Raw genomic sequence first — 20,220 nt, 5'->3', positions numbered from 1 at the left:
CATCTGCGCCCGTGTCGATGAAAAAGTTTGTGCCAGAGTTCAAGTCACAGACGTAGACTCGTCCAGTCGAAGCATTAGTGTTGGACACAGAATGGAGCGTGGGACGGCGCCTGTTGTTTACGTCGCAGGAGGTGGCACCGCTGCCTGTCTGCGGTTGAAGTTTGGGTAGGAGCCCACAGCGGTTTACAATTCCGTATTTGTTCCCCGAATTTTGCATGGAAGAAACAGTATTTATGATGGATGTCTACTCCTGCAAGCGTTCAGACGGCGGTGGCCCAGAATCTTCCGCGGCGTCAGATGTGCTGTTGTTGTGCAAATGTGAAGGTGCTGGTAGTGCGACAAGCTTGAAAGACTTAGGTTTAGTGGGACATCCACGTTGGAGCCCTGGTTGTGGTTGGAAACTGGCGTAGCTGCCAGACTGCTGGGCCAGGTGTTCACATAGTAGAGTGGAGTAAGCTCAGTCGGCGGCGTGCAAGCGCTCACTATTTGGTCTATCTTCTTAGGTGGAGATGGCCATTTGGACAGACAGAGGCAGCTTTTCCGTAAAATCTCGGTGAGCGTGGCGTCTGGCATGTCGCATTCCCAGACAAAAAGTCGAAGGCACCACCACAGCTGGGACGGAGATCTGTCGGCAAGGCGTTCTTCGTAGATGAGCTGTTAAACGTTTTCTCTTCTTGTCTTGGAGACATGTTCCAGTATTGCTTGTTTAGCTGTAGCGTACTTCTCGTTTGGAGGAGGTGACTTAACCAGGTCATAAACTAAGTCGACCTGGTCGTAGAGGTGGTTCATGAGGCATGTGAAACGGGCATTGCCATCAAGGCACAGACAACGTAAGTTTGCTCGACCAGGTTGAACCAGAATTCTGGTTTAACAGGTTTGAATGCCGGAAGTTTCGGTAGATTCGATGAACTGGCAGTCAAAGAATGCGGGCAGCCACTCGCGGACGCAGAAGTAGGCAAGTCAAAGTTAACTCTGTGTCGTGAGGGCGTTAGAGAGGAAGCAGATGTGCCAGCTGTGTTCATAGTAGCTGGAGGGGAAGCAAAATCCGTTAGCAGGAAGCGAAGCGGGACGGGTTGTTGCGGCAGAAGGTCTAATTGGTCACTGCGGGTCCTCGACAGGCTATTTTGCAATTGGTCCTCCACATCTGCAACGAAATTGTCCATCACAGAGTCACTGATGAGCTTGGTGGAACCTGACGTGCTCAAATTACTGCACTGATGAACACTCGGAGTAACAGGCTGGCGAATGCCATTCACGTAGTGTGCAACTGGCACGGAGTGATACACATGTGGAGCTTGCACGTTCAAAAAGGAGTCCTGTTGTGGCTCATTATTAAAACTATGCTCCCCACTATTTACAGTACTTGAATTAAAGTTCGGTATCAGTGTGTACTGGTATCTTGCACTGCTGTGCGGTGAAAACTGAAGCACTTCAGGGTTAACAAAGATGGAGGTGGAGACCGCTGGCATCATGTTCAAAACCACTGCACCTGACGAGGTCCCTGGGTTCTCGAGGCTATAGGACTGCGGAAATTCATGTCAGGCACTGACTACAGCTGGAGTGCTTGAATTTAGTTGCTGTTGCTAGTGAAAACCAGGCGGCAGCGGTGTGTTGTAGAAGGCCATTGTGTAGCAGACAAAGGTCCACGTGGAACGCGGAAGCTGGCGCGGTAGTCACTTTGTACTCGGTTCGACGGATTATTCTAACTTCGGGGTCACCACTTAAGGGAATATTAGGGTGGTATGGTAATGACCATGTTTCTCTCTTCTAATCATCAATACTTTTATTACATGACAAACATATAGGTCAAAGACTAGGTGGGAACTTAGGTCCCGGAGGTATACAAAACAAAGCTCAACTCGAAGACATGATACACATTTGATGTTCTGGCCTATCAATCCATGGATCGACACCACACAGTCAATTAAAATCACAATAAATCCATACTACCACTATCCTGAACCACTTTATCACAAGCAGCTCATCAACCGCCCAATCTTGTCAACAAAAACCTTGGCTGTTCCAGTGACAATGATCAGAAAACTATATTCACTACACCAACAACTGTGTCAAAAGACCACTCTGCTTGCCTACTCCAGAGCTTGGTCACATGACCAACTACTGCAGTCAAGTCTGTTACTTTCCCTGGTCTTCCTTATGGAAAATACACTTTACATTGTTTTGAATACATTATGAAAATTAATTTTTTTGAATCACATATATTTACATCTTATACTATAACTAAATGTCTCCACTTTATCCTTTTAATTTATTATTTTACTTTTGTTCAGAAATGAAATCTCAAAAGCTAGTAAAATACACAACTGTATTCTATTCGTCACTGTGGCATTACGGAAGTCAAACATCTTTTTTTTTTTTTTTTTTTTTTTAATGAACATTGCAAATCATATTTATGTACATATTATATCTTAATCTCTGACACGTTGAAGCTAAATAATAGTGTTTGTATGCAGAATTCTGTTGTAACAGGCTTAATTAAAAATAATAAATAATTTAAAATTTTGTTTTATAAGATGTCTGCTAATCAATGTTATGTAATAAATAAATAAACATTTAAACTTTAATGACATCTAAATAAGCTGTCATATAAATTTGGTATTAATTTTATTGTGTTCTATGGCTTCCAAAAATTCCAGAAATGTCCTTATATTATCTTTACCTCAACTGTTGGTGGTTTTGGCTATTTTAATACATGATCAATACTTTTAATGAAACACATTCAGTTGCCAGGCCACATTGACTTTCAGCTCCTTTGTCACCAGGCACATTATCCTCAGGTTTCCCCAGTGTCATGCTCTGTCTGTGGACAAGCCAGTACTCAGCCACTTCACTCATGCTACATCTCTGTTCAACTTCCCCAATTCACCTAGCCCAGCTATACACAACAAAAAACCAGTTCTCCATGCCCGCCTCTGTATAGCGCTCAACAGGTCAGCCAAGCTGTTGGTTTGTCACAATTTCTTCTGATATGATCAGTTGCCATAAGTTTGTTTTACTTAAAACCTTGTGTTGAAGGAAGTACATGGGTGATTATCTGAGGATTTATCACTCACATGTATAATGTTAGCAGTGACATAAGTGTAATGATTCATATGTTTGTAAACTTGTACAATTAAATTCCTTTATATAAAAGGAATGAATTGTGGACTATGACACATGGAGACAGCAGCATTTTCATTAAATCCAGGGGCATCAGTCCTGATTCCAGGCTCATCTAGCATTTTAACACTAGCCAATATCATGTTGCTTTGGTAATAATGTAGCACGGCTGAAAGCAAGGATAAAACACAGCTATTAAATTTCCTGAGGGTGTGCAGCTCTACTGCATTGTTTAATGATGATGGCATCCTCTGAAATAAATTATTTTGGAGGTAAAACACCCCCTCATTTGATTCTCTAAGTGTTAACTACTCAGGAGGATGTTGTAAGAAGAAAAAACAAATCTGAAGTCCTACATTTCAGAGCATGGAATGTTTGATTCCTTGCACAATGCACAAATTTTAATACTAAAATGTTTTTATACTCAAACAAAGGTTATATATAATTACAAACTAAGTAGAAAAGTTAATCCAATGGCAATAGAGATTTTTTTAAACAAGGAACAAGATGACAGGATGTTTATAGTGCTGCTAACATAGACGAAAAATATAATACTTTCCTTAACACAATTCTCATGCTCTTTGAAAGCTGCTTTCCATTAAAACGTTTTAAACAGGGCACTAGCAGTAAAAGACAGCCTGGGTAGTTGACTAGTGGGATAAGGTTGTCATGAAGAAGAGGTGCCTTGCCACACTTCATGTTGCTCCTCCTGTCGGAGATTCGAGTCCTCCCTTGGGCATGGGTGTGTGTGTTGTCCTTAGTGTAAGTTAGTTTTAGTTAGATTAAATAGTTTGTAAGCCTGGGGACTGATGACCTCAGCAGTTTGGTCCCATGGGAACTTATCACAGACTTAGACAGACAGACAGACAGACAGACAGATTCATGAAGAAGAAAGTGGTAATTATATCAAAATGTTAGAGGCTGTCACAATTGAACTACAGTAGTCCATTACAAACAGTATTGTAAGATGCTAAAAAATGTTATTATGTCAGCAAAGAGAAGTGGTACACAAATAGACTACCTAATTCACATGATAAAATTAAAACCATATGGTTAGTTCTGAAGGAAGTGTCTGGTCAGCACCAAAAGGTTGCATATAAAGTTGGTATATAGTGAAAATATATCTGTTACTGATAAGTTAGACATAGGTACAGTATTTAACAGTCACATTTTGAACATAGCTGGTGAAATAAATAAAACTTAGTTTCTACAGGGAATCATATAACACTCTTAGAAAATGCATTTCCGAGACTGGTATCTGAAATACTTCTCTGTGATACTGACAAGGGGGAGATTGAGTTAATAATTAAATCACCAAAAACTAAGGACTCTCAAGGATATGATGAAGTATCTAGTAGATTACTAAAGTACTAAGTTGTACATGTTAGCACCATGCTTAGACATATTTGTAATTTTCCCTTTAGGAATGGTCAATTTCCTGAACAATTAAAGTACTCAGTAGTAAAATCACTTTATAAAATGGGAAAGGGATAATGTAGACTATTTTAGGCCCTTTTCTATGCCATCAGTGTTTGGTGGAGCTATTGAAAGAGTTGTGTATGTAAGGATAAATGATCATTTCACTTCACATAATTTGCTGTCAAATGTTCAGTTTGATTTTAGAAGTGGTTTGACACTTGAAAATGCAATATTCTCTTTTCTCTGTGAGATACTGAGTGGATTAAACAAAAGGTTTCAAATGCTAGTCATATTTTTTGATTTAACTAAGGCTGTGTTGATGACAAAATATTGCTCCAGCAATTGGACCATTATGGAATTAGGGGAGTAGCTTACAATTGTTTCACCTCTTACTTCAAGCACAGACAGAAAAAGGTCATTCTCAACAGACAATAGTTAGTGGGATCTGAAAGAGCACAGTTAAATGGGGGTTGCCCCAGGGATCAGAGCTGGGGCCACTCCTGCTCCCTGTTTATATAAAGGATATGCCTTGTAGTATTACAAGTGATTATTAACTATTTCTGCTTGCTGACGATACTATCTTGGTAATAAAAGACATTGTGTGCAATGTTGGCACTGTTTGAAATAGTGCAGTTCAAGACATGAGTTCATGGTTTGTAGAGAAAATAAACTAATGCTAAATCACAGTAAGACTATGTTTATACAGTTTCCAAAACACAGTTCAACCAAATCTGATGTTTTAATTACAAAGCATTAATTACAAAGAATAGGCATATGATTGGTGATACTTAACAGTTCAAATTTCTAGGTGCTCAGATGATAGTAAACTGTCGTGGAAAGCCCAAGTTCAGGATCTTGTCCAAAGAATTAATGCTGCCATTTTTACAATTTAGAACAGCGCCTGAAGTAAGTGATAATTCAACACAAAAAGTTATCTATTTTGCTTATTTTCATTCAGTTATGATTGTATGTCATTATATTTTGGAGCAACTCTTCCTACTCTCAAAGGGTATTTTTGACTCAGAATTGGGCGGTTTGGGCAATAAATGGTATAAGTTTGCAAACTCCTCGTTAACCCCTGTTCATTAGTCTGGGTATTCTGACACTGGCCTCTCATTATATATCTTCTGTACTGTCATTTCCTATTGACAATTTCAGCTCATTCCCAAGAATTAGTAGCTTTCACTCAGTTAATACTAGGCAGAAATCCAGTGCATTTGGATTGTACCTCCTTGACTCTGGTGCAGAAAGGTGTGCAGTATTCTGCTGCATCCATTTTCAGCAAGCCACCACAAGAATTAAAAAATCTTACCAGTAATCCATGCACTTTCAAATCTAAACTGAAGAATTTCCTCATGGGTCATTCCTTCTATTCTGTCACAGAGATCCTTGAAAAATTAAGCTGATTCCTGGGTTATATTTCTGATTCCATTTACATAAACTTATAGCTTGAGATTTTTTTAGGATTCATGAACATTTTATTTAATCTGTTATTAGTTTTCTGTTGTAATTTCATGTGCTGACATATTCTGTAACCATGGAGCTCTGCTTCTTAATTTGGCTTGATGGAACTAAACATTTAAAATAAAATGGTGCACGTACATTAGAAACACTTTAAAAGAGAAATGGATAGGTTGAAGTTAGATATAGTCAAAAATATTAAACTGCAGAGGTGGGAAGAACCGTATTTCTGGCCATGTGAGCACAAGGGGATCAATACAAAATCAAATAGAGTTAATGAAGGAGTAGGTCTAATAATGAACAAGAAGAGAGACATGTAGGTGAACTAATATGAAGAACAGGGCGAATGGATTATCATAAACCAAAACAGAAACACACCACAGTAGTAAAATAATACATGCTACTAGCTCTGTAGATGAAAAAGATATTTAAAAAGGGTATGATGAGATAAAAGAAATTCGTCAGTATACTAAGAAAGGAGAAAATTTAATAATTTTTGGGGGCTAGAATTTAGTAGTGGGAAGAGGATGAGAAAGAAAAAGAGCAGATCATGAAATGGAGGAAGAATGGGGAAGCTGCCAAGCAGAATTTTTCACAGAGCGTGGTTTAATCATTGCAAACACTTGGTTTATAAAAATGAAAGAATACTGTGTAATGAAGAAGTTTTCAGAGATTGCGTTGTTGTATACAGAGATTTAGAAGTAATGTTTTAAACTTCAAAAGAGTTCCAGAAGCAGTTGAGCACTCAATCAATAATTTATTAGTTGCAGACATTGCAGACAAAAGGTTCAGGTACTGTAAAAAAAGTAGGACGCTAGAAGATGGTACTTGGATAAGTTAACACAACTGGAAACTTTTCAGCATTTCAGAGATAGTATTATGCAATGACAAACCAAAACATAGGACATGAATAGAACAGAAAAGAAATGGGAAGCTTTGTGAGATAAAGTAGTGAATGAAATAGAGGAAGATTTATGTAAAAAGACAGGTCGTAGCAGAAAACATATGATGACTCAGAAGACATTCAATTTGAATGAGGAAAGTAGAAAATATAAAATGCAGCAAAAGGAACTTGTAAAATGAAATACATATGTCTAAAAAGTGAGACTGTCAGTATGTGTAAAGTGGCAAAACAAGAATGACAAAAGGAGAAATCCAAAGCTGTAGAAGCACGTGTAACTTTAGTTAAGGGGGTGCTTACAGGATATTTTTAAAAAACTCTGGAAGATAAAGCAGCAGCTACATGAACACCAAGACCATAGATGGCAAGGAAGTTCTAAGCAAAGAAAGGAAGGTTGAAAAGTGCAAAGAATAAATAGAAGTGTTATGGAAAGGAAGTAAATTTGATGACAGGTGTGAATATTACCAAAATGTTTGTTTAATAAGTCATGATTGCAAGATGGTTACAATTTATGTACCGAAAGCTGGTAGTAGCTGACCTGGGGGAAAGTAGTTTGAGTTTCAGAGATATAGGGACATTTTAAGTAATACTGACACTATGATTTACCTTAGAGGAGAACAGAAAGTCTGGGCTAGAATGACAACAATGTAAAATTGATAGATTACCACCACATAAAGAAGGCATTGAGTGGCAGACCCACACACTGAGAGAAGACTGTTAGATATCATATACCATCAGTAAAGTCCTCCTTCAGACATAGAAAAATACACACACACATATTTATACATGCGCAACTCACATACATATGGCCACTGTTGTTCCTGGGCACTAAAGCATGAAAGTGGTCAGCAGCAATCTTGGCTGAGGAGTAGCAGAGGGACAGAAGACAAATGGGCATTGAGGGCGAGGGATATTATGGTATGGATGGAGGGGGGAGGGAGATGCTGTAGTGCTGCCTGTGCAAGTATGCAGCAATATGAAGGGACAGTGTGGTGAGCTGCTAGTATCAGGTGTCTCTGCTATGGAGGAAAACTGGAGAGGAGAGAAGAAGAGAAGGGAAAATGACTATGCAGATGTGCTGGGTGGATAGCAGGTGTGTGTAAGGCTGGAGTGGGAGCAGTAAGGGGGTAGAGGTAAGGTGGAACAGGGACTAGTGAAGTCAAGTACACCACGATGTGTGCCATGCTCAGCAACTGGATGGTCCAGCTCTCTCTTGGCTACAGTTAGGCAGTGGCCATTCATGAGGACAGACAGCTTGTCAGTGGTCATGCCCACATAGAGTGCTGAACAGTGGTTGTAGCAAAGTTAGTAGATCACATAGCTGCATTCACAGTTGGCTCTGCCTTTCATGGGTTATGAGATGCTTGTGACAGGACTGGAGTAGGTGATTGTGGGAGAATGTATGGGTCAGGTCTTGTGGCTACATCTTTTACAGAAATGTGAGCCAACGGGCATGGGGTGGGAGCAGGGGTGGAACAGGTATGAACAAGGATGCTGCATAGGATGGGTGGATGGCAGAGGAGGGGACAATAGTAGGGACAATATCATTCATGGTCACTGTGACTGGCTATCCCTTCACCCACAATTACATCTCCTTTGAATGCATCACCTACAAACAAATACCATGGTACATTCATGGGCACCTTCATGGCAACATTCTATGCCAAACTCTTCATGGGCCATCAGGAGCAGTGCTTCCTAACCACCCATAATTCCAAAACCCTCACCTGGCTCAAGTTCAATGATGACACCTTCATGATTTGGACTAACAATGAGGACACCATATCCACATTCCTCCAGAACCTCAACACTGTCTCCTCCATTCGTTTCACCTGGTCCTTCTCATTCCAGCAAGATACCTTCCTGGAAGTCAGCCTCCGGCTTTCAGATCCACATCAGACCTACCAACCACCAACAATACATTCTTTTTGATGGCTGCCAACCATTCTTCACCAAGAAGTCTCTTCCATAAAGCCTAATTACTCATGATGCAGTGATGAGTAGTCCCTCATCATATATGTTGAGGTTCTCACAGAGGCTTTCATGGACAAAAGTTACCCTTCCTTTCACAGACCAAAATTATCCTCACTACCTTGTTCAAAAACAGATCTCCTGCACCTTATCTCTTTACTTACCTACCATCCCCCACATACCATAGCAGGTCATTCCCATTTTCAGGAAGGGTCATAGAAAAGACATGCAAAACTGTCTGCTGTAGAATTTTGGAATGTGTTTTATAATTATGTATTACAACATTACTGGAGATCTAAAATCTCCTCTGTAGGAAATAACATGGGTTTCAATAACAGTGATTACATGAAACCTAGCTTGCTCAGTTTGCCCATGAGAGCCAGAAAGCAGTAGATGCTGGTGCCCAGTTGATGCTGTGTTTCTTGACTTCAGAACACATTTGACACAGCTTCACCCTGCTGCCTAATGAACAAAATACGAGTGTGGGGAATATCAAACCAGCTGAGTGTTTGGATTGAAGAGTTCTAGCAAATGAAACACAGCATGACACTCTCAACAGAGCTAAACTAGTGGACATAAAAATATCTCTGGGCATACCCAAAAGGACCCCCCATGAACCATGGACCTTGCCGTTGGTGGGGAGGCTTGCGTGCCTCAACGATACAGATGGCCGTACAGTAGGTGCAACCACAACGGAGGGGTATCTGTTGAGAGGCCAGACAAACATGTGGTTCCTGAAGAGGGGCAGCAGTCTTTTCAGTAATTGCAGGGGCAACAATCTGGATGATTGACTGATCTGGCCTTGCAACCTTAACCAAAACGGCCTTGCTGTGCTGGTACTGCGAACGGCTGAAAGCAAGGGGAAACTACAGCCATAATTTTTCCCGAGGACATGCAGCTTTACTGTATGATTAAATGATGATGGCGTCCTCTTGGGTAAAATATTCCGGAGGTAAAATAGTCCCCCATTCGGATCTCCGGGCGGGGACTACTCAGGAGGACGTCGTTATCAGGAGAAAGAAAACTGGCATTCTACAGATCGGAGCGTGGAATGTCAGATCCCTTAATCGGGCAGGTAGGTTAGAAAATTTAAAAAGGGAAATGGATAGGTTAAAGTTAGATATAGTGGGAATTAGTGAAGTTCGGTGGCAGGAGGAACAAGACTTTTGGTCAGGTGAATACAGGGTTATAAACACAAAATCAAATAGGGGGAATGCAGGAGTAGGTTTAATAATGAATAAAAAGATAGGAGTGCAGGTAAGCTACTACAAACATCATAGTGAACGCATTATTGTGGCCAAGATAGACACAAAGCCCATGCCTACTAGCTCTGCAGATGATGAAGAAATTGATGAAATGTATGATGAGATAAAAGATATTATTCAGGTAGTGAAGGGAGACGAAAATTTAATAGTCATGGATGACTGGAATTCGTCAGTAGGAAAAGGGAGAGAAGGAAACATAGTAGGTGATTATGGATTGGGGCTAAGAAATGAAAGAGGAAGCCGTCTGGTAGAATTTTGCACAGAGCATAACTTAATCATATCTAACACTTGGTTCAAGAATCATAAAAGAAGGTTGTATACAAGGAAGAATCCTGGAGATACTAAAAGGTATCAGAAAGATCATATAATGGTAAGACAGAGATTTAGGAATCAGGTTTTAAATTGTAAGACATTTCCAGGGGCAGATGTGGACTCTGACCACAATCTATTGGTTATGACCTGTAGATTAAAACTGAAGAAACTGCAAAAAGGTGGGAATTTAAGGACATGGGATCTGGATAAGCTGAAAGAACCAGAGGTTGTACAGAGTTTCAAGGAGAGCATAAGGGAACAATTGACAGGAATGGGGGAAAGAAAGACAGTAGAAGAGGAATGGGTAGCTCTGAGGGATGTAGTAGTGAAGGCAGCAGAGGATAAAGTAGGTTAAAAGACGAGGGCTGCTAGAAATCCTTCGGTAACAGAAGAAATATTGAATTTAATTGATGAAAGGAGAAAATATAAAAATTGAGTAAACGAAGCAGCAAAAAGGAATACAAACGTCTCAAAAATGAGATCGACAGGAAGTGCAAAATGGCTAAGAAGGGATGGCTAGAGGATAAATTTAAGGATGTAGAAGCTTATCTCACTAGGGGTAAGATAGATACTGCCTACAGGAAAATTAAAGAGACCTTTGGAGAAAAGAGAGCCACTTGTATGATTATCAAGAGCTCAGATGGAAACCCAGTTCTAAGCAAAGAAGGGAAGGCAGAAAGGTGGAAGGAGTATATAGGAGGTTTATACAAGGGCGATGTACTTGAGGACAATATTATGGAAATGGAAGAGGATGTAGATGAAGACGAAATGGGAGATAAGATACTACGTGAAGAGTTTGACAGAGCACTGAAAGACCTGAGTCGAAACAAGGCCCCCGGAGTAGACAACATTCCATTAGAACTACTGACGGTCTTGGGAGAGCCGGTCATGACAAAACTCTACCATCTGGTGAGCAAGATGTATGAGAGAGGCGAAATACCATCAGACCTCAAGAAGAATATAATAATTCCAATCCCAAAGAAAGCAGGTGCTGACAGATGACAGGTGAAAATTACTGAACTATCAGCTGCAAAATACTAACGCAAATTCTTAACAGATGAATGGAAAAACTGGTAGATGCGGACCTCGGGGAGGATCAGTTTGGATTCCGTAGAAATGTTGGAACACGTGAGGCAATACTGACCTTACGACTTATCTTAGAAGAAAGATTAAGAAAAGGCAAACCTATGTTTCTAGCATTTGTAGACTTAGAGAAAGCTTTTGACAATGTTGACTGGAATACTCTCTTTCAAATTCTGAAGGTGGCAGGGGTAAAATACAGGGAGCGAAAGACTATTTACAATTTGTACAGAAACCAGATGGCAGTTATAAGAGTTGAGGGGCATGAAAGGGAAGCAGTGGTTGGGAAAGGAGTGACACAGGGTTGTAGCCTCTCCCCGATGTTATTCAATCTGTATATTGAGCAAGCAGTAAAGGAAACAAAAGAAAAATTCGGAGTAGGTATTAAAATTTATGGAGAAGAAGTAAAAACTTTGAGGTTCGCCGATGACATTGTAATTCTCTCAGAGACAGCAAAGGATTTGGAAGAGCAGTTGAATGGAATGGACAGTGTCTTGAAAGGAGGATATAAGATGAACATCAACAAAAGCAAAACGAGGATAATGGAATGTAGTCAAATTAAGTCGGGTGATGCTGAGGGAATTAGATTAGGAAATGATACACTTAAAGTAGTGAAGGAGTTTTGCTATTTAGGAAATAAAATAACTGATGATGGTCGAAGTAAAGAGGATATAAAATGTAGACTGGCAGTGGCAAGGAAAGCGTTTCTGAAGAAGAGAAATTTGTTAACATCGAATATAGATTTATGTATCAGGAAGTCGTTTCTGAAAGTATTTGTTTGGAGTGTAGCCATGTATGGAAGTGAAACATGGATGATAACTAGTTTGGACAAGAAGAGAATAGAAGCTTTCGAAATGTGGTGCTACAGAAGAATGCTGAAGATAAGGTGGATAGATCACGTAACTAACGAGGAGGTATTGAATAGGATTGGGGAGAAGAGAAGTTTGTGGCACAACTTGACCAGAAGAAGGGATCGGTTGGTAGGACATGTTTTGAGGCATCAAGGGATCACAAATTTTACATTGGAGGGCAGCGTGGAGGGTAAAAATCGTAGAGGGAGACCAAGAGATGAATATACTAAGCAGATTCAGAAGGATGTAGGTTGCAGTAGGTATTGGGAGATGAAGAAGCTTGCACAGGATAGAGTGACATGGAGAGCTGCATCAAACCAGTCTCAGGACTGAAGACAACAACAACAACAACCCAAAGGGAGTGCTATAGGACCATTACCACTCATAACAGATATAAACAACCAAGTGAATAATGTCAATAGTTCCACAAGGCTGTTGCATACAGAGAAGTCGCAGTGCCTAAAAAGTCCCGCAGATCATTGATGCTTGGTGCAGGAATTGGTAATTTACCATCAACATAAACAAGTGTAACATACTGAACATAAACAGGCAGAAATACCCACTACTGTATGATTACATGATTGCAGAACAATCACTGGAAGCAGTCACACCCATAAAATATCTAAGATATGCATGTGAAACAATTTAAAGTAGAATGACCACATAAAATTTATCACAGTAAGGCAGAAGCCAGACATATTCATTAGAAGAATCCTCAGGAAGCATATCCCACTCACAAAGAAAGTGACCATGAACATAAAATTAGAGAGATTCCGGCTGACATAGAGGCTTACTATGAACGTCCTTCTCACAAACCACTCTCACCTGGAACAGGAAAGAGGTGGGGGAGTGACAGCAAGTGCCCTCAACCACACACCATAAGAAGATAGCTTGAAGAGTATAGTGGTTGATGTAAACTGGTCAGAAAGAAGTTCTCCCTTGTGACTCAGTACCACCCAGGACTGGAGCAAATGAATCACGTTCTCCATCAGGGTTTCATATATATGCAACCGTATCCTGAAATGAGAAATATTCTCCACACTCCTTTGTCAGTGGTATTCTGTCACCCACTTAACCTATGAAATATCCTTTCCTGTCCCTATTCCACCCCTGTTCCAAACCCCTTGCCCCATGGCTCATATCCCTGTAAAAGACCTAACCTTGAGAACTGAGCCACACATCCTCCCACTATGAGTTACTCCAATGCTGCCACAGGTACCTTCTACCCCATCAAAGGCAGGGCTACCTGTCATAGCAGCCAAGTGGTCTACCAACTTAGCTGCAACACTGTCCAACATTCTATGTGGGCGTGACCACTAACAAGGAGAGAGAGAGAGAGAGAGAGAGAGAGAGAAGAAACTCTATGGGATAGATTATTAGTGTGGGGAGCAACATCAAACCACACAGGGAAGGAACTAAGATAGGTAAGACACAGCATGATACTTCTTGTAGCAGTCAATTTACAGGATTATCAAACTCGTTGTTGTGCTTCCTCTACAACAACTGTCATATCAGAAGTATGTTTATTCCAAATGTTTAGCTCAGCAATGTTCCTTGTAATCTACACAGTTTTAGGAACATATTTGTTCAGAGAGAGAATATAGTACTAGTAGTGACCACTAAATAGGTCACAGTCTTATTACAAAACTGAGTACACCATTACAAATTTTGCCGAAAAGGATACTTCACGTGAGTTTCACATATTAGTATGATTACACACAGGTGGAGTTGGTGGAAAGCTACTGGGTTACCAACACAATTCTCAACATGAATTTATGTCAAAATACAGCAGTTGAAAGACTGCTGACACTGTTGTTCACCAAAATCATTATATGCAACCAATTTAGTGTTCAAGCAATTCCCACACTTTGCAACAAATACATATAACTTCTCTTCGGACAAAAGAAAGACTAAGGTGCAGACTAGCAGTAGATGCACAATTGTAATTGTGGTGACATATAGGTTTGGGTGGCCTAACTAAAAGCTTTTTAAGAGATGAGAGTGGTTAAAAGTATAAAAACAGTAAGATACAACAAGAATTAAAATATGAAAAGACAATAAAAACTTGAGAGGGTGTGAATTCATATTGCCCCCCCCCCCCCCCCCCCATACACACACACACACACACTTAGGGACACCAAATTCATGTTGGTAGACAGTTCTGAAACTTATGATAAAAGGATAAATCCTTTGGAATGATCTAAAATAGTATAGCAGGTAAGTGTGCATGGCTGATCACTGGATCAATTAACCAGGCAATCTGCAACACACTACATGAAAATTTCAACAGTGTTACCACATCCATCTTGTCATCATCTGCAAGGGCAAATGTCAATATAATTCTGCCCCCACCCTCTTATTAAAATATAAAATGCATCAGTTACAAAATGTGGCATACAGAGAGTTGCTACAGCCAGATAGTTGAGTGTGAACCCCTCCTCCTCCCTCAGCTATATGGCTTTCTGAGTCAGCAGCAGGATGACAGCTGACAAGGGAATGTCTCATTTGTCACGTTGAGTTCCTAGCAGGAATTCTTGGTTGCTTATTCATTTCCCAAGACTCCCTCATGCCCCAGTACATAACATAATGAAACATGTGTCATTTCAGGTGTTCTGAGCATATGAGTATTTTTAATGTTCTTGAGTAGTCGGCTAGGTGATGTCACTCAAATAAAGAAACTGATTTTTTGTCGCCTTCAGGCAGTCCTAATGACTGGTTGTCTGAAGATGGCAACAAGTCAGTTTGCCAAAATATCACACCTTTTGGACAAAGTCAACCATCTACACACCTGAGAACATTTAAAAAACAAATTATACATGCTTCCCTCGCTGTTGAAAAAGCAGTGTTTTTCCTGCAGTGCTGTATCATTTTATCTGCTGAGAACATTTAAAAAACAAATTATACATGCTTCCCTTGCTGTTGAAAAAACAGTGTTTTTCCTGCAGTGCTGTATCATTTTATCTGCTGGATACATTTGCTGCAGTACTTTTAGGGGACTAAGAAAACTGCAACAAATGAGAAACTTTTTGCTTTGAAGAAAAAACTGCTGCTTCTTCAACAACTAGGGAAGCATGTATAATTTGTTTCTTAAATGTTCCAAGATATTCAGCCAGTTGGTTTAGTCCAAAAGGCATGACTTATTATCATCTTCAGACACTCAGTCATCAGGACTACTCAAGTGCCTACAGAACTTCGGGATCACATGCAGTTCTGTACTAAATATTCATTTACTGATTGGAAAGGTAAATTCTGGAGCCATAGTCAGAGAAAATGACTGAGCAGCCAATAGTCATGTATATGACATGGAAATCATCATGCTTATCTAAACTGTTACAAAAAAAAGTATTTAAAATTAACTTATGGGTGTATCCTTCTTAAAACTGTAATGTCCAAAACTATTCTGAATCTCTTAAGAAGCCAAGATGGGGAGCTACTCCTGCTTAAGCATAAAACTTTGAAATGGGCTATTTCTGTCTCTAAATGATAGTAGTTCACAAAAATCCGAAAATGCCTTCTTCCCCAAGTAGAGAACTTGTGACATTGGTTCATGGCAACCACTGTTTGGATGTAAGTATGGAATATTGGTATAAATTCATATGTTTGTATTATTTCTGTATCTTTCATTGAAATAGAAAAGCTCTTTTAATAAAAAGAACTACTTTCTCTTCAAAGAGCAGTAAACTCACAAGAAGTGTCTGGTGATGTGTTCCATCTGTCAGAAGACTGTCAGCAAATGAAAGAAATTGTGTAGATGAGAATGCTATCCACTTGCACATATTAGAATAGGCCTAACTTAAACAGTGAGGTGGTAGTTTACACACATTGCTCTTACAATTCAGACTCTGGGTCTTAGTTAACATTACAGTAAATAACTTTATGAATACCATGACAATGGATTGGATGAGTAGCTAAAACTATAGAAAATTTTGATAGAATACATGAATGTAGTAATTTTGACTGTTGGTGGAAGAAATCAAAAGAGCATGGTAGTGGTGAAACATCTTACTGTTTTATCTTGTTAACAATACATTATTTTGAAATGCAATTAAAGTTATTGGGTGGGCTGCCAATTCCAAAGGCACACATTAGTTACCTTGCTGTGCCATCCATAGACTACACTTCTTGGGATGTAGGCCTCACATACTTTTCAGATCAACTCCACTGCTATTCATTCTCTTTAATTGTTTTCCTGTCACATAATATCATTTTCGTGTTTTCATTTCCAGGATAAAATTTTATGTTTAGTTTAGTTAGTCAGTCTGTTACCATGGTTCAAGGATTTTTTGGCTAAAACAAGAGCTATTATATGTAATAAAAATCCATCTCTTACATGATTTTTGACATAGTGCATCATTGTTGCTGCAGGTATGTGCACTGCTGGCGGGCCTGGGGTGGAGCTCTGACTATGGCTTTGAGGTGGTGCCCACTGTTCACATACTTTGATCCAACAACCTCAGCCTGCCATATTGGCTTTTGCTGAGAGATGCTTTGTAACTTCTGTATTTTATTACACTGACAGCACCAAAGGAGAACACATTTGATACTTTGTTGGATATAAAAATAATCACCAAAAAACAAAAATGTAACAATTTAAAATCTATAGGCAACAATATCTTATGTATCACTGTAAAAATGACACAACAAAATTAAAATGTGTCTCATAATGAGGTACTGTGTACAGTATATTTAGGAGTCATTGCCATAAATGTTCAATATCCTTTCAATTTCAATACATTTTTTTGTTCAGCTTCATTTATTGACAAAGGCACACATGAATATAATTTTTTTTTTTCAAAAGTTACATTCTGTAAACCAATATAAAGAAAAAGTAAAAACCTATACACTAAAACAAGAAGAAGGGGAAAGAAAAAAGAATTGATATAAATGAGTAAAAGCACCACACAGTCTTCCAAAAGTCTGATTGTTGCTTGTCATTAGTTTATTTTTCTAGTGCTGGTTTCAATTTTGAGAGTTGTAAAATCTTTCTGTTCTTGAAGGTGTTTATACACAGTAGAGAATACATATCTGTGTGCACTTAGTATGCTCTTAAGAATTGCCTGTGACAGCCACTGAGCACAACAATAGATGAACTGTATCTTAAATCAGTGTTATAATCATAAATCATCAAGAGTTAATTCTACGATCATTTTGACTATAGAAAATGCTTGTCTTTTGCTCCAATTATAAAATTCCTCCAAGTTAAAGCTGAAAAACAAGTTTAACTAGATGATCTCCTTTATCGTACATACACATTCTCCAGATGAATCAATGAATGACAACAAATATTCAAATCAATTAATGAAAAACTGGACTTAATTGCTAACAGTTGTATATACTATCGCTGTAGAAGTTGTATTAAGCTGGCAGTCCACTATAAATGCTCTCCTATAGCAATAATTACATGACTCATCTGGTTAACAGCACCCTGTGAATGACATGCATGTAATACTTCATAATTATAATTACATTTAGCAGTAAAGTATGAAACTGAGTTCTCTAAATTAGCTTTCACTCATGTTAACACTATTCTCAGATACATAGACGTAGTCCTTGCTCATTATGAGTGTAATAAACAAACCAATTTTGCCACAAATATTGACACTTTCTGTGTTTGAAAAAAAAAGAAGAGGAAAGGAGGCATGTGTCATTCCTTTCCATTTTCTCATCCCTTAGACAAGAAAGCCAGGCTTGATATTAAAATTGGCTCCTGATTTCATTCTGTATACAAGTTTCAGTGAAATGTTAATCTCTCTCTCTCTCTCTCTCTCTCTCTCTCTCTCTCTCTCTCTCTCTCTCTCTCTCTCTGAATTATTACTTGCAAGTTTACACAATCACTTATCTCTTGAAATATTGTATCTTGTATACCACTTTAGTGTTCACCCAGTCAACACTAATAAGTAGTAGGCTATTACTAAGCCATGTTTCAAGTGAACTTTAGAGCTTACCTCTGCCCATCACATACACTAATTACCATCACTGTGTAACCATGCTCATGTCTCATAGTGATGTATCTGACTAAAACTGAACTGTGTAGTGCTAATCTTTAAAGAAAAGGCCAACTTGTAATTAGAGGTTGTACAAAGGTAGTAAAGAAAACAACTTTCTGTACCCAACAATATAATGTAGAAACAGCCTTGGATCTTACTGTATTACACATGGCTCATACCACAACCACTGCATAAAAAAAAAAAAAAAAAAAAAAAAAAAAAAAAAAAAAAAAAAAAACGTTGGTCACCCTTAATCCATGACATTACATTCTGTACAATGAGATATTATCTGAAATTATACACTGACGTTCACTAAACCAAGTAGTTACCTCCTGTCATTACAGAGGAAAATTCTGAAATGTATCATTAAACTGCACTATTATCCCTATTAAAAATAATTATTTTGAATGGAAACATCATATTTTTCCAGGAAAAGAATGACACTGTCCAGTCCACAAATAAATTTCCTTAAAAACCTTTTTTGCAAATCAATATTACTTATTATTAGGTAAAATCTTGAGTACTAATGGTGAATGATTACTTTGTGGTCTGTACTTGTATATCTTATCCAGATATCCACTTCACATGAACTAAAAAATGCACTCATCCTCTCAAAAGTCCACCCATCTGAAACATAAAATCTCAGCATCTAGAATGTGTCCTTTTCAGTGACTCCACTGTATATGAACTTTCTCTCTCCAAAGCCCATCTCCCTCAAAGATGAACACTAATCTGAGCTGACAAAGTCAAGATGTAACCAGTCATCAGGAGCTGAAAGGTGAGTTACTGATCAGGTCACTGCCATTTGCAGTTTTATACTGGTTGGTACCCATGAGTTCTGGCAGGACTGAGCTGGCACTGTGGTAACCATGGAAGGAGTGAAATCTTCCAAGCCTGCAAGTTATTTGGTTTCACTTTCAATAACCCAAGATAAGGGTTACTCCATGGTAGCTAATGACATGGGTATGTTATTTTTAAGGAGTGCCAAAAGTGCAGCTGGTTAAGTACCACAGACAAAGAAGTTTTCTTGGACAATGTACATTTGTCAGCACCTGTAGAAAGAGTGTCAGGGTTCCAGATATGCAAATTTTCAACTGATGTTGTGACGTCGATAAACTGTATTTTTCCTATATTTTGACATATAAGAGAGCATTTAATATATAATCCATGATGTGTACCAACTGGACTACATGAGTGACAATTACAACTAGAGACTGCATTTGCTGAAACGTGAACAAATACTCTGGTCACCTGCACGTGAACAATATTCAGCAGCAGTCCTACAGCCACAGCACATATGTTCAGATCAGTTTAGTTCAGTTGTGAGACAAGATCAACGTCTGTGGCATTAAGGGCACTTTTAATACTAGATTCTGTATAGAGTGCAATTTGTTAACTGTACACAGTTTTTTTTTAATGAGCTAAGCTATCATTAGACATCAGAATGGAGAAAAATTGATGCACAGTACCATTTGATTTAACGTAACCCACTATACTTATACACTAAGTGATCAAAAGTATCCAGACACCTGGCTGAAAAAGACTTAAAAGTTATCCGCCTCTGGTAGGTGTTCTATAGGATTCATGACAGGGGTCTTTGCAGGCCAGTCCCTTACAGGAATGTTATTGTCATGTAACCACCGCCACAGGCCGTGCATTATGAACAGGTTCTCAATCATGTTCAAAGATGCAATCACCATCCCCAAATTGATCTTAAAGAGTGGGAAGCAAGAAGGTGCTTAAAACATCAATGTAGGCCCATGCTGTGATAGTGCCATGCAAAACAACAAGGGCTGCAAGCCCCATCCATGAAAAACATGACCACACCATAACACGACTGCCTCTGAATTTTA

At 39.0% G+C, this 20,220-nt stretch overlaps 1 protein-coding gene across 2 annotated transcripts in view; it reads left to right on the top strand.

Moving 5' to 3' along the window:
- The window catches only part of LOC126336923 (uncharacterized), a 191,808-nt gene extending 174,745 nt beyond the window's left edge, over nucleotides 1-17,063 (top strand). For both annotated transcript variants that reach the window (XM_050001076.1, XM_050001077.1), the window contains exon 9: nucleotides 16,746-17,063. In XM_050001076.1, coding sequence (XP_049857033.1) covers nucleotides 16,746-16,860 — 115 coding nt within the window. In that variant the 3' untranslated portion in view covers nucleotides 16,861-17,063. The remainder of the gene's footprint in view (nucleotides 1-16,745) is intronic.
- Nucleotides 17,064-20,220: the final 3,157 nt, after the last annotated feature.

The sequence above is a fragment of the Schistocerca gregaria genome, chromosome 2 (genome assembly GCF_023897955.1).
Source record: "Schistocerca gregaria isolate iqSchGreg1 chromosome 2, iqSchGreg1.2, whole genome shotgun sequence".
Classification (NCBI taxonomy): Eukaryota; Metazoa; Arthropoda; class Insecta; order Orthoptera; family Acrididae; genus Schistocerca; species Schistocerca gregaria.
This window is presented reverse-complemented; position numbering and strand designations above follow the sequence as displayed.